At 36.3% G+C, this 21696-nt stretch overlaps 1 protein-coding gene across 2 annotated transcripts in view; it reads left to right on the top strand.

The window, feature by feature from the left end:
• The window catches only part of LOC136851622 (photoreceptor-specific nuclear receptor-like), a 67804-nt gene that overhangs the window by 22080 nt on the left and 24028 nt on the right, over positions 1 to 21696 (top strand). Inside the window, exons 1-2 of one of the 2 annotated variants that reach the window (XM_067126008.1) lie at positions 18848 to 18968; positions 20759 to 20853. In XM_067126008.1, the coding sequence (XP_066982109.1) occupies positions 20851 to 20853 (3 nt within the window). In that variant the 5' untranslated portion in view covers positions 18848 to 18968; positions 20759 to 20850. Of the gene's footprint in view, positions 1 to 18847; positions 18969 to 20758; positions 20854 to 21696 lie in introns of those variants that run through there. The other variant, XM_067126009.1, reaches the window with a different exon arrangement.

Raw genomic sequence — 21696 nt, 5'->3', positions numbered from 1 at the left:
GATACATACATACATACATACAAACATCATACATACATACATACAGACACAATTACGTTTGCATAAGTAATGACAGCCTATTTCCGTCAATTAGGCCAAATTATCATGGACAGAGCATGACGGAGGCATGTAAGAACATCACCGGAATCAATAAAGCGTTGACAGAGGGTCAGAAAATTATCCAACTAACAAAGATTTTTCTTCTCTATCTTCTCTTTGGCGACTGTTGCGTTACTTTGCTAGCAACACGGCCTTGCTGGATCATTCAAATCTTTCTTCTTCGCTGGAAATCAGTTTGTGCTATAGTATTCCGTTCTTTATTCAATTCTGACACCAGAATGCACATTTCAAGAAAGCCTTTAGTAACTAATACTCGGCCGCTGAATGTCACACGCCGATTATAAATCAATAGCTTTGTGACCTGACTGCAGTAACATGAGAATAATATTACTAAACTGTAAGTTATTTTAACAATGTGTGAATGCTGGCGAGCATTTTCGTAATTTTCGTTGTTTTCTTTGTGTTCAAGAGTATTAAAAAACTCATCACACATTGTCCTAACTGTGAATGGAAAGGATTAACACGAAATTAATATCCACGGTAATGCGCTTCACGTATGTAATATTTTTCCGGTATGAAGACTTTAAGAAATATCATATATATATATATATATATATATATATATATATATATATATATATATATATATATATATATATATATTATATATATATATATATATATATATATATATATATATATATATATATATATATATATATATATATATATATATATATATAATATATATATATACATTTATATATATATATATATATATATATATATATATATATATATATATATATATATATATATATATATATATATATATATATATATATATATATATATAAAGGAAATGAGTATTTTTGGGATGATAAAACTCACTACCTAGTAGAATTGGTTCAGCGAGATGATGGGTTGACCGACCATGGACAACATTTCATCATCTAAAATAATGTGTATAATTGTTCTTAAGAACGAATGCAAATCAGTATAAGTTCTCGCTTAGGACGCGAACGTAGAAAATAAATGGTATTAAAATAGCATGAAGCTAATGAACTGATGGGTAAAAACAATTATTAATCTCCTATTACTGGGTAATGGGTTATTTGAAACAGACATGAAAAGGATTCAGTCAAATTATACAAAATCAGGAAGACAAATACAGTACGCGCAATGAAGAGAAAGTGTATATAGTTAAAATATTTGTTTATAATACAGACAAAATAGCGATTACACTGTTGTAACTGTAATAACTGTTAGAAATGAGAAATACGGCCTAAAGTTAGAATGGACGTAAATATAAAAGTTCTGAAATAAGATGCTGACGTAAACGTATGTAAAAATGAATTTCAAAGAACAACTTTCGTAGAGTGGATGCATAAAAGAAAAATTTTAACAAAAACATATAATTTACATATCAAGCAATGACTTACATCACAAGTGTGCTTTGTGTGTTTTTTTAATTTATTTTTAAGAGCCAAAATGTCATGAAATTCTTGGTAAGAAAAATAAGTTTAGCGCTCGAATTTGATAAAATTTTTAGGGATCGGCTTCCTGTATCTCACACTGAGAATAAGATAGGAATTCTTGTATGTGGAAAATTCTCTTTCGTTTGGAGAACATCTTTTCCTCTCTTGATAAGTGGTTTTCTTCAACAGAAGTGTTATCTGTGTAGATATGTATATATATATATATATATACCCCTGTATATATATATATATATATATATATATATATATACATGTGTATATATATACACATGTATATACATACATATATATATGTATATATAATATATTTATATATATTATTTATATATAGGTAGATAGACAGATGGATAGATAGAGACAGACAGACAGACAGAAAATATGTGCGTGTGCGTGTTTATGTTTTGGGCAAGCCATAAATATCTTATCATGAGGACGAAAAACGTTTTAGTTTTAATGCCTCCTTTAAACTTTCCAATGTTAATGTCTATGGATAAAGAGAGAGCTTCTAGCTTTTACAGGAGGGCATTTCTAAGATTGACGAGGATGAAATTGTATTCCATTCCATAAAATGATGGTTCTTAATGTAGAAATGTTTCTTTTCCTTCTTTTCTCTCTCATTCGGTTCTTAGGCTTTGCCCAATGAATAAAATAAGACCAGAAATCAGCGCCGGTCACGAACGCTGATATCGGGAATCAGGACTTCCGAAGGAATGGTTCCCTTTAGTCCTTCGGGTCGTAATAATCTTTCGCTACCTTTTTAGGGATAAAGAAAACAGTCGCCTTCTGGGATATCTTTCTTACTTGTATTTTTTATTTACTTCAGCAGCAACAGAGACTGAGATGATCATGATGATGATGATTATGCTGGTGGTATTCATCACAGTCACATCATACGAATTTTTGTTACCGGTGTATATATCTATTTTGTTTAAGCCTATAAATTTTTTGCTTGATATTTAATTTGTAAAATGAGATTCTTCAACATGACTCTTGTAAGTTTTTTCAGTTCTACGCTTGTTCTTTACGAAAAGCCGTTTCTTAGTAATTAATCCGGTACTCTACATGTATAGTATACATACACTATATACATTATATGTGTAAAGTATATATATATATATATATATATATATATATATATATATATATATATATATATATATACATACATATACATATATACTAGTTCTTCGTTGGAGGGGTGGATAGAGCTGTCGCCTGGAACGCTGTTGGCCCAGCGTTCGACTCTCCTACCGGCTAATGAAGAATTAGAGGAATTTATTTCAGGTGATAGAAATTCATTTCTCGCTATAATGTGGTTCGGATTCCACAATAAGCTGTAGGTCCCGTTGCTAGGTAACCAATTGGTTCTTAGCCACGTAAAATAAGTCTAATCCTTCGGGCCAGCCCTAGGAGAGCTGTTAATCAGCTCAGTGGTCAGGTTAAACTAAGATATACTTAACTTTATATATATATATATATATATATATATATATATATATATATATATATATATATATATATATATATATATATATATATATATATATATATATATATATATATATATATATATATATATAATATTCAATAAACAACAATAAACAACTAGGGTTGCCCAATTTAATTTATATTTCACTTTGAAACAACTCGGTAAGTAAAAACAGTAAATGATGGCTGATTCCAAATCCACGAAATGAACAATATCCCGATTCTGACAACCATGCGGGACACCAGAAATCTATAAAAGTGACGAATGCGTCAATAGCATCCTTTGCGTGAACAGATCTTCATGAGCGGCAGCAATTTAGAAAATCTCCTTTTGTCCAAACAGCGCTCGACGAGAAGCAACTGCGATGAATCCAGCATTTGACGAAATCCGTTTTTCCGAAAAGAACGCGGCCATAAATCAGCGAGGGAGGCCGGTTGCGTGCTGCCGTCAGTTTGAATAGTTGTTGGCGAGCGAGCGCTTTGCCAAGCAATTTTGATAAATGGCCAATAATCAATAGTTCACACGTGGCATCCTTGCTTATTCCGCCGTTATCAATTCATGATTTCGTATTGTGGAAGATAAGAAAGACAGCTGGTCCTCCGGTGTCGCATCTCCGCTGAGCATTGTGGGTCTCAACCTACAAACTGTAAATGTTTCGTTACAGTCTTCTTATAAGTTTAACAAGCCACAAAGCACAATGAACACAGTGAATGGAGAAACGATATTATAATCGTTTATTAAGTACCTTTTTTTCCACTCAGTCGTATCTAATAACGCATTTAATTTGAAGTAAATTATGCATTCGGGGTTAGAGGTGACTGAAAAACCGTACTGTAGACTGATGCATACAGTAAAAACATTAGTCAGATAGAGGAAAAAGGATTAGAAAGTACACCATATACGGACACACACTGACCTGAGAGAGAGAGAGAGAGAGAGAGAGAGAGAGAGAGAGAGAGAGAAAATCAGTTATCCAATAAACTTGGATGTTAAGCGTCATACTCATTATGGTCAATCACCGTGACTCGCGTGACTGACTTTGCGTATCGGAGGAGCGATACTTGTTATCGATTTATCAGTTAAACGTAGCCAAGACTGAGCTTTGCAAGGATTAAAAGTATAGATTTTCTCTTAATGATCCTTTATCTACATTTATTGCAAAAACTGGAATTCACTCAAATTATATACTTTGTGAGAATATATACGAGTATATATATATATATATATATATATATATATATATATATATATATATATATTTATATATATATATATATTTATAATATAAATATATAATATATATAGTATATATATACACACACACACACATATATATATACACCACTTTTCTGCTTTACCAGTAGTGACAAACGTATCTAAAAGTGTGAAAATGGCGGGACTTATAGAGGTCATTGCCGTCAATCGCAAGTTTGAATGTAAAACTATAATATCATTTGTTTTCTGGGATCAATTAAAAGTATTTTATGGTGAAAGTGAAGCTTGTGATAGAATGCGTAGATAGGAGAGCGATTGTCTTGGCGTAAAAGTGACTGAAGCGGTATATATCCTGTGCTCACTGACGTTGAAATATAATCATGAAGCGAAACAATGAAGTGTGGCAGTGCAGTCGTATCCTCCAAACTCATACCAATATCAACAGAAGATATTCGGTCTCGACCTCGAAGGACGTTTAAGTTTCTTCCCAACGTTCTCTGCGTCCGTTAATAGCATACGAGAAAGGGAATTAGCCTAACAGTAGGTTGGAATGACTTCGATATTTCACTTTTTTCTATTCCTTCTTTTTTTTTACGCAGTCATTTCGCTTGCTTTATTATTTTTACAACAGGGCTCATCCTTCCCTTCACCCCTTATCACACTTACGGCTGCCTTAGAGCAACAACCCCACCTGGCATAAGCTAGATTAGCTAAAACCAAACATCCGGAAGGTTTGTAGTTGCAAGAACACGTTACTGAGCCTGTGGCTCGGACGGACAGAAGGAAGCAAGTGCTAAGTGAATAGGCTTTAATGAAATGATCAAATTTTTGACAGTATTACTAAAAGTAGGTAGAAAACGGCTGTGGAAAAGATGTCTACTGTCTTCTTTTCATTTTGAATGGTTTTGAATACTTAACTATGCCTGTTTCCGTTCGATTATTTTGATATTGGTCATAGATTTTTAGGGGGCCGTAGAGACGGCATGCAGCGGGAAAGTGAAATTCTATAGTGAAAATCCGTAGATTTTAATGTCAGTTTTGATCATGGGCGAGGACCGAAGATGATTCTGGGAACAGAGGGTTAAAGAGGGCTGGGGTTAAGGTGAAGAGGGGTGGAGGAGGTGTTAGGAGGAGAATCATCCTAGATGGCATAAGTTTGGGACGCACGATGACCAGTAATGGTCAATGGAGCCAGAGCCGCACTAATAGACATAGCAATTTAACTGGAATTATTGGGTTAATAAGCTAGCAAACAGGCGTCTCAGTGCCAGACTTTCCGATGACGACAACGCAGAAGTTTTTCTAAATTTCCTCCTTAGGAATTATCTCCTTAATCAATACTAGTATTCATCCGTGTCAATTTTGGAGAAGATGGAAACCACAATAACTGAATATACAGTCGTACCCGTGGTCCCATAGGCATCTAGGTGTATGTGAATTAATGAATGGTAAATTACTTACTTATATTCAAGTCTCTAATCCCCAGTGTTCTGATCTCAAGGAAGCTTATTTTCTTCTGGATTTTCATTTCATTCTTTCGAACAAACTCATGAAACTCATTTGTAGTTCCAAATTTATTTCTCTACCTGCTTCGGTCTCCTTTCTCTTTGTAATCTGTTCTTAAAACTATTTTTATTAATTTTTTTTTTGTAGACTTCTCTCCATTGCATAATTTCATTTGCGAGATGTATGAAAATTCGATTTACAAATTTCCTGAAGTCTTCTTATCTGATTGACCAGTTAAGCGAATAATTAAGTATTTTACATGAAAATCTTCCTTAAATATCTTCAAATCCTCTTTTAACTATTTCCCGTTTTAGAGGCTGCTGCTTATTTTTGATACCTTGAATATTACCAGGCCCACGAATTCCACTATCACAGACTAAGAAACTTCAGTTGTTTTAACAACTTACCTTACTTGGAGCGCTGAGTGCGACCTCAGTTCTGATCCTGTTCAAGAAATACTTTGAATTTTCATTCAGCTTTGTGGTTGTTTTGAATTTTCATTCAGCTTTGTGGTTGTTTCCTACTACAGTACAGGTATCTTGATCTCTTGCGAACCTCACATCTTTCACGGGCAACTACTGACAGTAAAACCCTCATCTACATCAGATTTGGGTATAATTTATAATTCTGGCGCCTTCCTTCTTGTTTTATTAAATTCTAGATTACCCTTCTCTCTTTATCGCCTATCTAAGATACATAGACTTATGTTACTCAGATTGCTGAGTGATATCCTGAAGCCTAAATATACAGTTAGGCCCATTTTTAGAGTAAAAATAACTACACTTTATACAAAACAGGTACTTATGCAGAGAGAATAAGCAGAGCGATAGAAAGCACGCTCAACTCTAGTCATGGGATTCAGTGGGTATAACGTAGTTTTGTTCGTGTGTGGATACATAATGCAGAGAAAGTGAGAGAAAGGGAGAGAGTATTGACAAGGTGGAACAATACGTCGTAAACAGCAGTTGGCGAGCGATTAAAGTAATAACAAGGCACGGTCGTAGCCAAGGCTCAGTGGAGGAGGTGAATTATTAGGTAATCAAGGGTACAGCCTCGGTAAATAAGAATGATTGTCAGTCAGCTGGCACCCGTGAGAACTTGCAGCTGCCTCTGCCAAAGAGTCGATGCTGCTAATATTGACCCAAGACGCCACCGCTAGCACCCCACACCACCTCTCTCTCTCTCTCTCTCTCTCTCTCTCTCTCTCTCTCTCTATTGGAAGTTTTTTCCATCCGTTTTTCGTACCGGTGATACTCTTCAGTTATTTTTTCCCTCATACATCGACCCCTTGCGTATTTTTTAGTCATTTAATTTATAGCTCTTTGCAATCCATCAGAATCTGTTCCTGAACTTCCCTGACAGAAAATTAATGACTTAATTTTCCTGTGTTTTAGACTCATGTCCTGTAGCGTGAAATGACTTAAGACAAAGTTGTGCCCACTTTCGAGAAGTAACCATCAGCACAGTTGCTATCTTCTCCAGCGCGACCGAATGTTTGCCCCATCAGGAACCAAGCTGCTATCAGTCGAGATCTGCAGGTGCTAGTCAAGTCTTGTAACCTCAACAACGAAGTCTTATCATCATCGGGCTTTATCTCTTTCGATCTCAAAAATAAAGCAGAGGGAGAAGAAAACAATAGTTATCGTTTCCCCCGTGCGAAACACCCATTATGTTTATCGCTTCCAACAGGTGTAATCCAGACAGGTTGATCAAACACCGACGTCGATGCCAGCGGTGGTCGACCGTCGACTGCAAACAAGGCGCTCTCTACGGTAAACAACTTGTTTGGGTGGGATGTCCGCATTAATTGGAATATGAATATTACTACTGTGTTATAGAATTTTTAATTGACAATCAGCTGTTAGCGGCAAAATTGTATCACTACTATTTCATGTGCTTGCACGAGCCTGAACTGCAAGCAAAAATATCTCTTGGGAGCATGGAGGCCTATGACTTAAGACTTATGCTTATTTAGCCTATTGAAAATTAATAAACTTTAAAAAGCATAACCCCAACGACTGCGATTATCAAATGGTTTAGAAAATCCACACACACATACACACACACACACACACAGACAAGTAATCTGTAGCAGAAGATGAACGGACGGATTACTTGAAACTAAGAGTAATTGTTAAGAGTTACTCTAGCCTTTTATGAATTCTTTTCCTCAAAGGTGAATAAAAGACAAATTAACACTTGTCATCACAAGCACGAAAAATATGTGTATGAATTCACCCTGGTCAGCAGTGGCGATTTTCTTCAAGTACTTTTCAATGCAGCGACATTATATCACGCACGAAAGTATGAGGCATACGTGCGTAAGCGATCATACCCAATTACGTTCCTCGTAAATATTATGGGTATTACCTACATGCTATCAGCAACTGTCCCTCCCTGTCGCATTTTTTATTTGTGAAGGAGATACACATAACAGCTAGGATTATTGTTTTAATTAACATGACAAACATGTAAGTACTCTGTATGAAGGAATTCTAATCATGCGATCTTTGTTAGAAGTTTGGGGCTATAGTGATTTAAAATGATCGATAAGCCTCGATAGCTCTTATGATATCTTTTATTAGGAAAGGACTTCCTCAACACTTTTTGTCAGTCTTTCTTCCTGTTATAAGTCTACCCAAAGAAGAATTTAAACTTTACATTCTTCTTTCCATCTAAGCATTGTCGTCACAGATAAAAAAAGACTTGTAAAGTTACCTGTAAGGTATAAGGTCGTCTTACCTTTTACCTGATGATGTCGGACGGAACAATTAACAGGTGGCTTTATAACTCTAAAGGTGATCCAAAACGTTTTCCTTTCAAGGGAAGGAGGTTTCGCACCTTACGAAAAGGTTACTCAAAACTTTATTTGGGTAGACTTATAACAGGGAGAAAGACTGACAAAAAGTGTTGAGGAAGTCTTTTCGTAATAAAAGCTATTATAAGAGCTATCGAGGCTTATCGATCATTTTAAATCACTATAGCTGCAAACTTCTAGCAAAGATTGCATGATTAGAATTCCTTCATACAGAGTACTTACATCTTTTTCATGTTAATTTCAACAATAATCCTAATTACTGTGATGAATAATGCAAGACAAAATCAAGAAATATTCTCGCTCCTACTTTGGAATGAAGGGAACTTTGTATCGTGACAATGAGCTTTCTTAAAACATGTCTGTTCTGCATTCATGAGAAAATATCAGAGCGTACAATTGTTTGGTTAACAGTCGAAGCTAGCACCAGGTTACAAACTGAACAAAAATTCTGTTGGAGTTGCCATGTCTCTCTCGGTTTAACATTTCCTGAATAAAACTCGAGGATTTACATAATCCTTATCTTTAAGCCTCTTCCTCATTATGTTGATAATATTAGCGGGCTTTCTAGTTGCGGGTCTTAGAGCGTAGATTTTAGCATGTCTTCATCTAAACCTCTCTCAAAAGACAAGGTCATGAGCAAAAAAGTAATATAATATATGTATATATCATATGCATATACAATCATATATATATATATATATATATATATATATATATATATATATATATATATATATATATATATATATATATATATATATATATATATATATATATATATATATATATATATATATATATTACACACACACACACACACACACACACATACATATATATATATATATATATATATATATATATATATATATATATATATATATATATATATATAAAGACAAACAGACAAACGGAGACTGACACAGAGACAGAATTATTCGATGCACGCACCATCACACACTGAAATTAAATGCAAGTGTGCATCTCATTTGTACATTTAGTCAGGCTTGCATATTTGTTTCCCAAATGTGTCACTGAACGCCTTATAATCAAGGGACTTTGTTAAGCCTTTGCATTTTCCAGCAGTTCGTCGGAGAGGTCATCCTTCACTTCAGAAGGAGGTTTCAGGTCACGGGTCTAGTTCTGGATGATTGCTGAACTTGAGATGAAAGCCTCTGTTTTGTTGAGCAGAGCAGAGGTTAATAAACCTCCAACGATCCTAAGCTGTCCGATGCAAGACACAGCGAGTCGTCATAATGCCTGAAAGCTGATAGTGAGGATTTCAGACCCACGAAAATATTGACGTGTTCCTGCTTAACAGAGCAGAGGCCCTAAACTAAAAATGAACAAATAAGACTAATTTTTCATAGTTGGAATTATTTGTTCCTTTGACAGACAGACGGACATCAACAAAACGTGGATGGAATAATATCTTTCCGGAGATATCAACTGTTGAAGAATGCAATCCCAACAAAGGAAAATAAATGGGAAAGCAAATTTGAAATAACAAAAAAAGTCGATTTCACTCGAACTTCAATTTTATAGAGGCAGTTGTTGCTAAGCAAAGCACTTGTTTTTGTCAAAACATGAAATTATTCGGAACAAAACATATTTACTACAGGTGGAACTCCTTACACATTTTTGCCATTGATACATATGATTTCTGTCATGTTAAACAATTTCTTCAAATTGTGTGATATTCTAAACTTATCATCATCAAGGACACTAGCATTAATTTGAGATAACTTCACTGACACTGAAGTTTACCCTTGTATTGATAACTAGCGTTTCTTATTCAGTAATACTGTTGTTCACTAAGAGGCAAATGGCCTGAAAATAAGCAGAGGTCACTTGATTTTGAATCAGAGACATTCTTAACACGATTCATAAACCTACAAGAAAGCTTTGTTATATTTACTCTTTCTAGAAGCAGAGAGGAGTTTATTATTATGGTGGAGGCTTTCACAAGCATTATGTAAATCACGGTCCTGTGTTCGATCCATTAACCCGGTGTTTACAAGGTCTTATACCTGTCATGTAGGTCTTCAAATTATGCACATTTTTACAAACTTTATCCTCATCTTCACACACACACACACACACACATTACTTATATATATATATATATGTGTGTGTGTGTGTGTATTTCTATGGATGATGAGATTTACTCATACTCTTCTCAGCGATTCAGACTCATCGGTTTTGAAGAATAGATATATGAAATATATATACGGGTCCCCTCAATAACTTACCAAGAATAGGTGTAAAGAGAGTAGGGTCACTGGATAGGAGCATTAGTTCTATAAAGCCATTTGTATTGGATTTTGGGTTTCCTTCGTAACTGTCTTCGTAATCAGTAAAATTTTTACGTAAAGGGAGTTCTCTCCGTATTTTATGTATTATTATTATTATTATTATTATTATTATTATTATTATTATTAATTCCAATGGGATCGTCACGACAATATTTAGACGAAAACCCACACCTGACAACCCCTATAAAATAGGAATTCAGCCATAAAGTGAATTCCTATTTTGTAGGGGTTGTCAGGTATGGGTTTCATCTAAATAGTAGCCATGATTCCCATGACAAAAGTACTGCAGAAGATGGATGCTGGGTACCAACTCAAGAAAGGACGCAGCAGAATTAACCATCTGATGTTCATGGACGACATCAAGCTGTATGGTAAGAGCATCAAGGAAACTGATGCCCTAAATCCAGACTGCAAGGATTGTATCTGGGGACATCAGGATGGAGTTTGGAATAGAAAAATGCTCCTTGGTCACCATACAAAAAGGCAAAGTAACAAGGACTGAAGGGAAAAAGCTACCAGACGGGAATAGCATCAAACACATAGATGAGACAGGATACAAATACCTGGGAATAACAGGAGAGGATGTAAAACACCAAGAGATGAAGGACACGACCAGGAAAGAATATATGCAGAGACTTAGGCGATACTCAAGTCAAAACTCAACGCCGGAAACATGACGAAAGCCACAAACACATGGGCAGTGCCAGTAATTAGACACAGTGCAGAAGTAGTGGAGTGGGCGAAGGCTGAACTCCGCAGCATAGACCAGAAAACTAGAAAACACATGATAATACACAAAGCACTGCACCCAAGAGCAAACACAAACAGACTATACATAACACGAAAGGAAGGGGGGAGAGGGCTACTAAGCATAGAGGACAGTGTCAACATCGAGAGCAGAGCACTGGGGCAATATCTGAAAACCAGTGAAGACGAGTGGCTAGGGAGTGTAAGGGAAGAGGGACTGATAAAAGTAGAAGAAGACCTAGGAATATACAGAGACAGGAGAATGAAAAACAGAACAGAGGAATGGCGCAACAAACCATTGCACGGACAGTACATGAGACAGACAAAAGAAGTGGCCAGCAATGAAACATGGCAATGGCTACAGAGGGGAGAACTCAAGAAGGAAACAGAAGGAATGCTAACAGCGGCACAAGATCAGGCCCTAAGAACAAGATATGTCCAAAGAACAATAGATGGAAATAACATCTCACCCATATGCAGGAAGTGCAATATGAAAGACAAGACCATAAATCACATAGCCAAGAATGTCCGGCACTTGCACAGAACCAGTACAAAAAGAGGCATGATTCAGTAGCAAAAGCCCTCCACTGGAGCCTGTGCAAGAAACACCAGCTAGCTTGCAGTAATAAGTGGTACGAACACCAACCTGAGGGAGTGATAGAAAACGATCAGGCAAAGGCCCTCTGAGACTATGGTATCAGAACAGATAGGGTGATACGTGCCAATTGACCAGACGTGACGTTGATTGACAAAATCAAGGAGAAAGTATCACTCATTGATGTCGTATTACCATGGAACACCAGAGTAGATGAGAAAGAAAGAGAAAAAATTGATATGTATCAAGACCTGAAAATCGAAATAAGAAGGACATGAAATATGCCAGTGGAAATTGTACCCATAATCATAGACCACAAGGCACGATCCCAAGATCCCTGAAAAGGAATCTGGAAAAACTAGATGCCGAAGTAGCTCCAGGACTCGTGCAGAAAATTTTGCTACTAGAAACAGCGCACATAGTGAGAAAAGTGATGGACTCCTAAGGGGGCAGGATGCAACCCGGAACCCCACACTATAAAAACCAGTCGAATATAGGATGACTGCGATAGGCAGAAAAGAAAACAATAGCAATAATAATAAAAAATTTATTTAAGACTGATAAATATCTTCATAACCATTATTTACTAGAATGCAAAACCAGGTTTGGAATATACGATTTCTTTGGAATGAATAATAATAATAATAATAATAATAATAATAATAATAATAATAATAATAATAATAATAATGAACTTTTGAAGAATTAGTATCTTGATAATGATTAGTTACCAAAATGTACAAAATTAGGTTTTGAGAATACCAAGAGATAAGTGATTGGCCAGTCTTCGTCCACCTACGTCATGCACCTACTATAGTTATTCATCCCATATTAATATTTACGTATTTGGATGAATAATTCTTCATGACCTAAATAAACTTTTACCTTTAAAATAATCAAGAGTCTCAGGATGAAAAAGCAGCGATACCCGAATATCGTTTAGCAGTTATGACTTGGACCCAGTGTTGCCGAAACGTGGAAATGTGGCCTCCGCTGTGGATGTTTTGATGCACAAGATGATCGTGTGCAGAAGTGGGTCTTCATTTTACGGTCTGCCGGACCAAGTGTGTAAAAAATTTCCACACTTTTTATGGGTTTATTGTGGTCAGATATATTATTTTCTTATATTATATGTTTCATTGACCTATATTCTCGGTCATTTGCATATTTATATATCTGTTTGTGTAATAATGACTGAATAAAGGGCCGTCAAAGAATGTTTGTTTACGACTAGTCATGAAGCAGCAGAAGTCGATCGAGCGAAGTTTGTTTGACACGTCCAATGCAGACGACAACAGAGTGACAGCTTTAGGTTTCTGTCTAAGTAAGGTAACGTAAACCTATTTAAAATTGTTTTAATAAATGTAAAAAGTGATTGTGATTCACTTGATAAGGGAAGTTTATGGGAAACGATCTTTAGACTGTGGAGGAAAGCATATGTTGCTTTGTAAGATTTTACCGATGGTTGCGTAAATTTAAAACTTAGGCGAGCGTGGAAGTTAGTGGTGTGGAAATGTGGCAACACTGCAGTGTTGGACCATCGACGGATGGTCTCTTGTTTGTCAATTTTTCATAAGTTGTATTGTATCAGAGAACTTCTCCATTCACAACTGATCCCTGATCCTCACTTCCTGTCGAGAGCGACCAGATTTACTGAACAGCAGCACCAATATGAGGTAAATGTGCCTCGCTATCTAACTTCTCAGTTCCAGAGGACCTTTACTCCTCACACCATTGGACTGTTGACCAGTCTCCCTGAGGATGTTGTGCAACTGGAACCTCAAAAGTTCAAGCGAAGATGCAATTATAATTTTCTTATAGCTGATCTCTTCTTGTAATTCCCATTACCTTGTACTACTTCTTTCAAATGAACACCATATGCTTTGGAAGCTTGAATTTCAAGTTAATGGCCCTTGTAGGCTTGTTCCATTTCAATAGGGTTCATCTTCTAAATAATAATAATAATAATAATAATAATAATAATAATAATAATAATAATAATAATAGAGGTGAGTGATCTAATTGACTTGTTGTAAAGGATCATTATGAAAGTGAAATTTATCAGGTTGCGGAGTAAAGCCCGTATATTTCGTATATCCATTCTACGCCCTACCCCTTCCTTTGTACCCCCTGACCTCCATATCCGTCTCTTGTGGCATCGGGCAAAAAATATGGACAAACCAGCGGTAGTTCAGCAAACTCACTTGTAGTGGCCGGTGTTGTGAAGCCTGACACGGAGCGACGATGCTGCCAGTTACGAGAAAAATACGTAATGAGTATTTTTACTTACATGCATATATACATATAGATATGTATGTATATATTTATATATTATATACAATATATATATATATATATATATATATATATATATATATATATATATATATATAAATATACGTACATATATTCACTTGTATATACACAGACATACACATGTCATGTATGCATGTTAATGCGTAAATACATACATATACATACATAGACACACACACACACACACACACACATATATATATATATATATATATATATATATATATATATATATATATATATATATATATATATATCCACTAAAGGCTTCCCAATACCTATTTTACACAACATTGTTTACATAGGCTAAAATTTTATTCGCTCTGTTCATGATGTTTTACCCGTCAACGATTAATACCATGCACGCGGTTTTTTTTTATTGTGCCTGGGCCTGGCTACCACTCATTTGCTACTGCCCAACAAGACAACATTCAATTCACCCACAGGCAAGCGTGGACATAACAATTATGCCCGGGTGTTGGAGCCGGGTGAAGGACCAACGCAGCCGGGCGATAACCGATCGTATGGACAAAGTCTCAAATGTCGCCTTAAATGCCATAGATAAGATGATAGAATTTAGGCCAAAGGCCAAGCCCTGGAACCTATGAGGTAATTCAACGCTGAAAGAGAAATTGACAGTCAGTAAGAAGGTTTGAAAGGTATAATAGGAGGAAAACCTCGCAGTTGCACTATGAAACAATTGTTAGGAGAGGGTGCAAAGTAAGATGGAGGAAAGAGAATATAAACGGAGGTACAGTGAAAGGAATGAAAGGGGTTGCACCTGGGGGCCGAAAGGTTTATACTTGTTGATGTTATTCCTCGGCCTAAGCAATTTGTTTTCGCGCGTTACTTCCTCGGCCAACTGCGGTCTATCCTTCTCAGCCTAAGCAATTCTTTATTGAGTCGACCATCCTCAGCTTCAGGAATTCCTCAGCTCTCCCGTAGGTGGGTAGTGCCGCCAGTGCAACTCATGTGGTGCACTGCAGGCATCACTTAAGGTTCTTTGCAGCGTCCGTTCTGTTCTTAGCTGCAACCTCTTTCATTCCTTTCTCTTTACGTCCCGTCATATTCTTCTGTCTGAATTTCTACCCTCTTTAACCATTGTTTCACAGTGCTGCCGCAAGGTTTTCCTCATGTTGCATTTTTCAAACCTTACTGTCAGTTTCCCTTGTAGCTCTGAATGACCTCATAGGTCCCAGCCCTTGACCTTTGCCTAAATTCTGTATTCTAGTTCCAATTCCTCAACTCTTTCTTTCCTCCTTCAAAGAAGGTGGTTCAGTTACGATGAAGCTCGCCTAGCAAATCTATTGGCCTTTATAGCACGACCCATATTGAACGACGGCACGATTTGCGTAAAAACAGGCTTAGCAGCATCCCGAGATGTGACTTCGTAAAGAGACCCTTAGTGATGTTTACCTTTTTCCAAATAAACTAAGACAGTCATCCTGGTAAGTAACCTCCATAATTTTCTGGTTACTTCTTTCACTGTAATGCTTATTGTTCGTACCTGGTACCAGTTTCTCAGATTCGTTTCTTTACAATAACATTTTACCACACCCATTCTGCTCTAGAGTAACCAGTTTATTAAAAACCACATTGAGAGTTCATTTGTAAAATATGGGGTCTATGTACCAGTAAGTTTTTTATAACCTGTATTTTACTTCATTCACTAATTTACAAATTCCTTCAGTAGTTTACAATTTTCATTTCCGTGGTAAGCAGAAACGATAGCAATTAAAGAGACCCATTAACACAAATACAAATTTCTTATTATAGGCTACATCCACACGAAGCATTCCATATCTAACGGCAGTCATGTTACAATCCTCCGAACGTCTTTGATTATTAAGTTCGACTATTTTGCTCATTTACCTCCTGTTCGGTGTCGAATTCACAGACTCACTAAGCCAGCATATCCGTAATAGTTACTATCCTAAACAACCAGTCCTGAGAATTATTAGTCTTTAAATTGGTTTCATGGATAGAAGAGAATAGAATATAGCATTTAAGCCTAAGAGAAGGCCAAGCGCTGGGACCTATGAGGTCAATCGCGCTGAAATGGAAAACTGAGAGTAGAAAGGTTAGAAAGGTGTAACAGGAGAAAAACCTCGCAGTTGCACTATGAAACAATTGATAGGAGAGGGTGGAAAGAAAGATAAAAGAGAATACGGACGTAGGTACAGTAAAAGGAATGAAAGGATTTGTAGCTAAGGGACGAAGGAACGCTGCAAAGAGCCTCAAGTAATGCCTACAATGCACCGCATGAGGTGCACTGACGGATAGTTGTGAAAGTAAGTGGTCATTACCTTATACTAGTGACGTATTAAATTGATTGGAATATGAAATTCAGGCAAACTGAAACGCGCTGAGACCTATGAGGTTATTCAGAATCAAAGTGACCTATTAAACGGAAATCGTTAAAAACAATTATGAAATATTTTTTGGTAAAAGAAACTTTGCATCACAAAGCTTTACGTGGTCAGCCAGATTTGTTTGCCAAACGACCTCCCCTTGCCCCGCGCCTATTAAAAACGTCGCGCAATGCATTAACAAGAATTTAACATCAGTATTTCAGAATTTTCTTATAATCTATAACTTAGAATTCTTTTCACCTGCGTTAAATCCTATATTTAACCATGTACCTTAACTTTAATATTTAAAAATTCTTATTATGTATAATTTAAAACTTTCACCTGTGTTAAATCCTATATTTAGCCACGTAGCTTAACACCTTTGTCTATGGATGTGTAGCTGACCAACACATTATCAAATTTTCATGCCAATGAATGGAAATAATTTCTTTGTACTAGCTCCATGAAACAAATAATTTGATATTTAGCTTTACCTTCTAATTACACATTGTTCTAAATTAGTAAAATGACTTAATTTGCAATAGTCTAGTCGCGTATAAACTGTTTTCTCGTAAAAACTTCACAGCACGACTAATTACACTACGATAAACTAATGGGGAATCGAATACGCCACTCCTGAGGAAAAAAAAGGATTTCTTAGCAAACTCCTGTTAAACGTCTACCGTGGCTGACGCAGCACTCGGCGCACTTTTTGCAAATCCACCCAGCTGTAAATGGGCACCAGAGCCTACTGTAGTCAAGTATACAGTCGTAGGGGTAGCAGTCTCATCCCTAAATATCCCTAAATATTTGCTGAGAAACTGGAAGGCGGTTCGCTCTTTGACACGACCCCTTTTATGGAGGAAAAGGGTTACGGTTAAATATATGTACAGTATATATATTAGTGATTATATGACGTTTGTGCATGCCATAATCGCTTTTAAATTCGTTTCAGAAGTATTTAAATAAAAAGTATAACTATATCTTTATATATATATATATATATATATATATATATATATATATATATATATATATATAAAGGTATGTAGTATGTATGTATGTATGTACAGTACGTACATAGTGTGCAGCTATAAGCAGAAACTTCAAGATTCCACAAACTTTTTAATACTGGGAATCGCATGGTTTCTGCTCATTTTTAGGATCATTCTCTCTCTCTCTCTCTCTCTCTCTCTCTCTCTCTCTCTCTCTCTCTCTCTCTCTCTCTCTCCAACTGCCATGCCAGCTATATTCACATTTGTTGTTCCGATTAACTATTCACTTTATGTAAGAGTGTTGTGTATTTATTTATGTTGTCCTAAATTTTGTGCTGAAGGCAAAGATGAAAGCGATAAGATACAAGATAATGTAATGTTGGGACACCCAGTACAAGCAACAAGGTTACGAGACCTTTTACTCTTGGTGCAACTTTTGGATGTGCTGAAGAGACAGATGTTAATGAAAAAAATTTGTCCGACTAACTTCACTATATTTTATTTCAGATAATCTCTTATATTTAACTGTAAAATACTCTGAAACATATAATCTCAGAAGTTTCAACTATTTTTGCGGATGAAGGAAACATTACATAAATCAGACGTGCCCAGTTCTTAAAAGAAATATTGGAACGTTTATAACGTTGTAAGTGTTTTCACTAGACGCCTCAAACATTTTTACAAGTTAGACAACATTGCATAAGGCCTTGTTCCTGTGAGAAAAAAATGAACATTTATTAACGAAATGAAAACTAAAATAAAAAAAAATCCCTAGTTTTTGTATTACTTTGGTGCAAGAGCCCCTGGCGACGGGTTTTTTTTTTCTTCCTTCTTTTTATCCCCGTCCGTGAGCCCTGGCTCTTGGTAATCACCCTACTGAAGTCCCTTCAGTTGTTAGTTCTCACCTGATTAGATCAAGAACCAGAACTCCAGGTCAGCAGGTGGTTTCGAGCACACGCTTCTCTGCTCTCCTGTCTCACTCACTCACTCTCTGCTGAGCAGTCGCTGACTTCCCGAACTCTAAGCGCGCATCTCGTCCTTCTTCTGTTCGTGCTCGCAGAGGTTAGACTTTTTCGTTTTTCCTTCTCTGTTGATCTCTCTGTTTCATTCTAGAGAATAATTGACCTTTCATCGTGTGACTTCTACCAGTTTCTGTCTGTCTGTCTCTTTTAAACTCCAAATAACAGCGGAAACTTGACGTCTCTTTTAAACTCCAAATAAGAGCGGAAACTTGACCAGTTTAAATAAACCCTTTTCTTTAGTATGCCACGATGTCTTATTCCCCAGGAAATAAAATGAGTATACTCAATTCCTTATCAGTATTATATCACATAGTTTTGGCCCTCAGTAAGTAGCCTCTGAACCCGTCTATTTTTTCCAGCTGTTGAAGTCCATTTTCGTTGCTACCCCTGTTTACTTAAGTATGAACCAGGCTGTCGTCCTGTTGCAGAAACTTCACTGCATAGATATTGTGGGTGGAAAAATTTGTTAGTCGAAATGTGCGAAGGAAATAAAAATGTAAATGGGTGTTTTATACGCTCGTTTCAGATGTATTCCTTTCTTATTTCTTTATATTTTGGCCTATCTTTCCCTTCCATTTTCGCACCATTAAAAATGCAGTTATTTTCTACATTCTTGTTTCGAAAATCTCTCAGCCCAACACCTCTCCCGTTTACACTGTAGAACCGAGCAATTCTCAGAATCTTCGGTTCGATGTCAGCTGTTTACACTTGAACTGCTGGGTCTTGAATTCTCTCTTGCCTGTTTTCCACCTTTTTTGAAAGGCCTATCTATTCGTTTCTCCAGGGATATGGAAAGACATTTATATGTTAATTTTTAAAATATTGGTTTGTATTCATATTTTGTACGTTATGCATTGGAATAAAAGTATCTAAATTCATTATATCACTTAATACAAGAACCGATAACTATAATTTTAAGCTTCACGTGGTTGTGCATTGTAATGTGTGATCTTTCCGCTCAGAGGAATTGATTATTGAAAGTATTAGCCCCCTTTCAGTGCCTTAACTAATCTCTTGTTTTTCGTCCATATCGATTAACCCTTGTCACTATCATGCCGCAGAATAATAATAATAATAATAATAATAATAATAATAATAATAATAATAATAATGTCATCCTATTAATAGTAAAATTTGTCTCCGCAGTCTTCTAAGAGCAACGGTAGTAGTACAAGAACTGCTTTATCCGCATTCAGAGACGTCGGGACATTATCATAGTGCAATTAGGTGAAGCCGGTGTTTTAGTGTGAGCTTCCCTTCCCTTGTATCTATTACCTTAAGTTTCAGAGATCAGCCTCCATGACTTATGAAGGAGAACCCCATATTACGATTTAGGCTGAAACTATCCAAGACTTGAAGAGTATTATTCGTCAATATGAACTTTGGTAGGTTACTCTCAAACGACTTACATTCTTGTGCGTGGGAAGATATTTAGATCAACATGTGAGGTCTGAGTGGTGACAGTTATGTAGCTCAAGCTTAACTTTAAGGTTCAGGCCTTCAACGTCATAATTCATCTCTGAAAGCTGTAAGTTATAAAATGTGTCCCCTTTTTCATTTCCTTATAATGTCTTCCCCTTTGCTACACATCATGTTTAACCTTCCTTTCGCTGACATCTTTCTCATCTTCCCCCTCACTCTTTCTGCTGGAGGATTAGACTGTTACCTTCACCTAAACACCCCATCACGAATTACTTTCCTTTGGCTTATTTGAGCTATTGCCTTGAAAATGGCACAAATTAGAAATGGTTACAATATGATCCCTATATTGATATTTTTGAACGCAAGGAAACTATTGTATTAATCACTTGTTTTCTCTCTAATTTACAGAGTTAACCTGCAAACTTTGCCGAGACTTTCGCACATCCTTTCATAGGGCTCAGCAGTATAACTACAATCACTACTTACGTCTACCCAACCAAATGGTAAATACGCTACTGTATACTTTATATTTAAATAATTACTGCTATATATCTATATAATAAAGGTCTTTCGATTATAAGCAGCAGTTAAGGCTGCTGTTTGCCCTGGAAGTGTCTGGCTACTGCCATTCACTCGTAGTGTTGTTATCAGAGTGAGCTGTGATAGCAGTGACTCTCACTCAACCACCCATGAGGAGCTTGTCCAGACTTCCAGCAACTTGACTAGACTGAAAGCATAGACAGCACGGTAACTTTCGTAACACACGGACACTATATTTCAGGTTGGAAGTCACTCAGATCCAGATTCTTTATTGACATATTTGCGTTCTGCGTAGGGTGGCCATTTCCAAATTCCCAAAAGCACAATTAAGGCTTTTTTTTTTTTTTTTTTTGCCAACACCAATTTTCAACCTAAATTAAACATGATTATATGCAGCATGAAACGTCGCCAAGTGGGCGGGTATATGCAGGTAGAGGTGACTTGTGCGGCGCCGCAAACGTCATATTGTAAACTGGCTTTTATACAAGTACACTGCGGCGCCATGCCTAGTGTTCCTAACTTTGCCAACAGCCACTATATAAAATTATTCCTAAAAAAAGGAAAAAAATATTTTTTGACAGCCAGTTCTTTTTTAGTATATGTATTTGTATTTATTTATATTTTTAGTATTAATTTATATTTTTAGACAGACCCAAAAGCAGGAAAAATTAGCGTCCTTCTTAAGGTGAAGCAGGACAGAGGACAGAGTGCTCAAAAACAGGACCGTCCTTCCTAAAGTACGACGTCTGGCCACCCTAGTTCTGCGTATGGGTAGATATTCGGGCTGTTATCACTCATTACTTGTC

Source organism: Macrobrachium rosenbergii, chromosome 23 (genome assembly GCF_040412425.1).
Source record: "Macrobrachium rosenbergii isolate ZJJX-2024 chromosome 23, ASM4041242v1, whole genome shotgun sequence".
NCBI lineage: Eukaryota > Metazoa > Arthropoda > Malacostraca > Decapoda > Palaemonidae > Macrobrachium > Macrobrachium rosenbergii.
The sequence above is the reverse complement of the archived record's forward strand: the minus strand, read 5'-3'. Positions and strand labels throughout refer to the sequence as shown.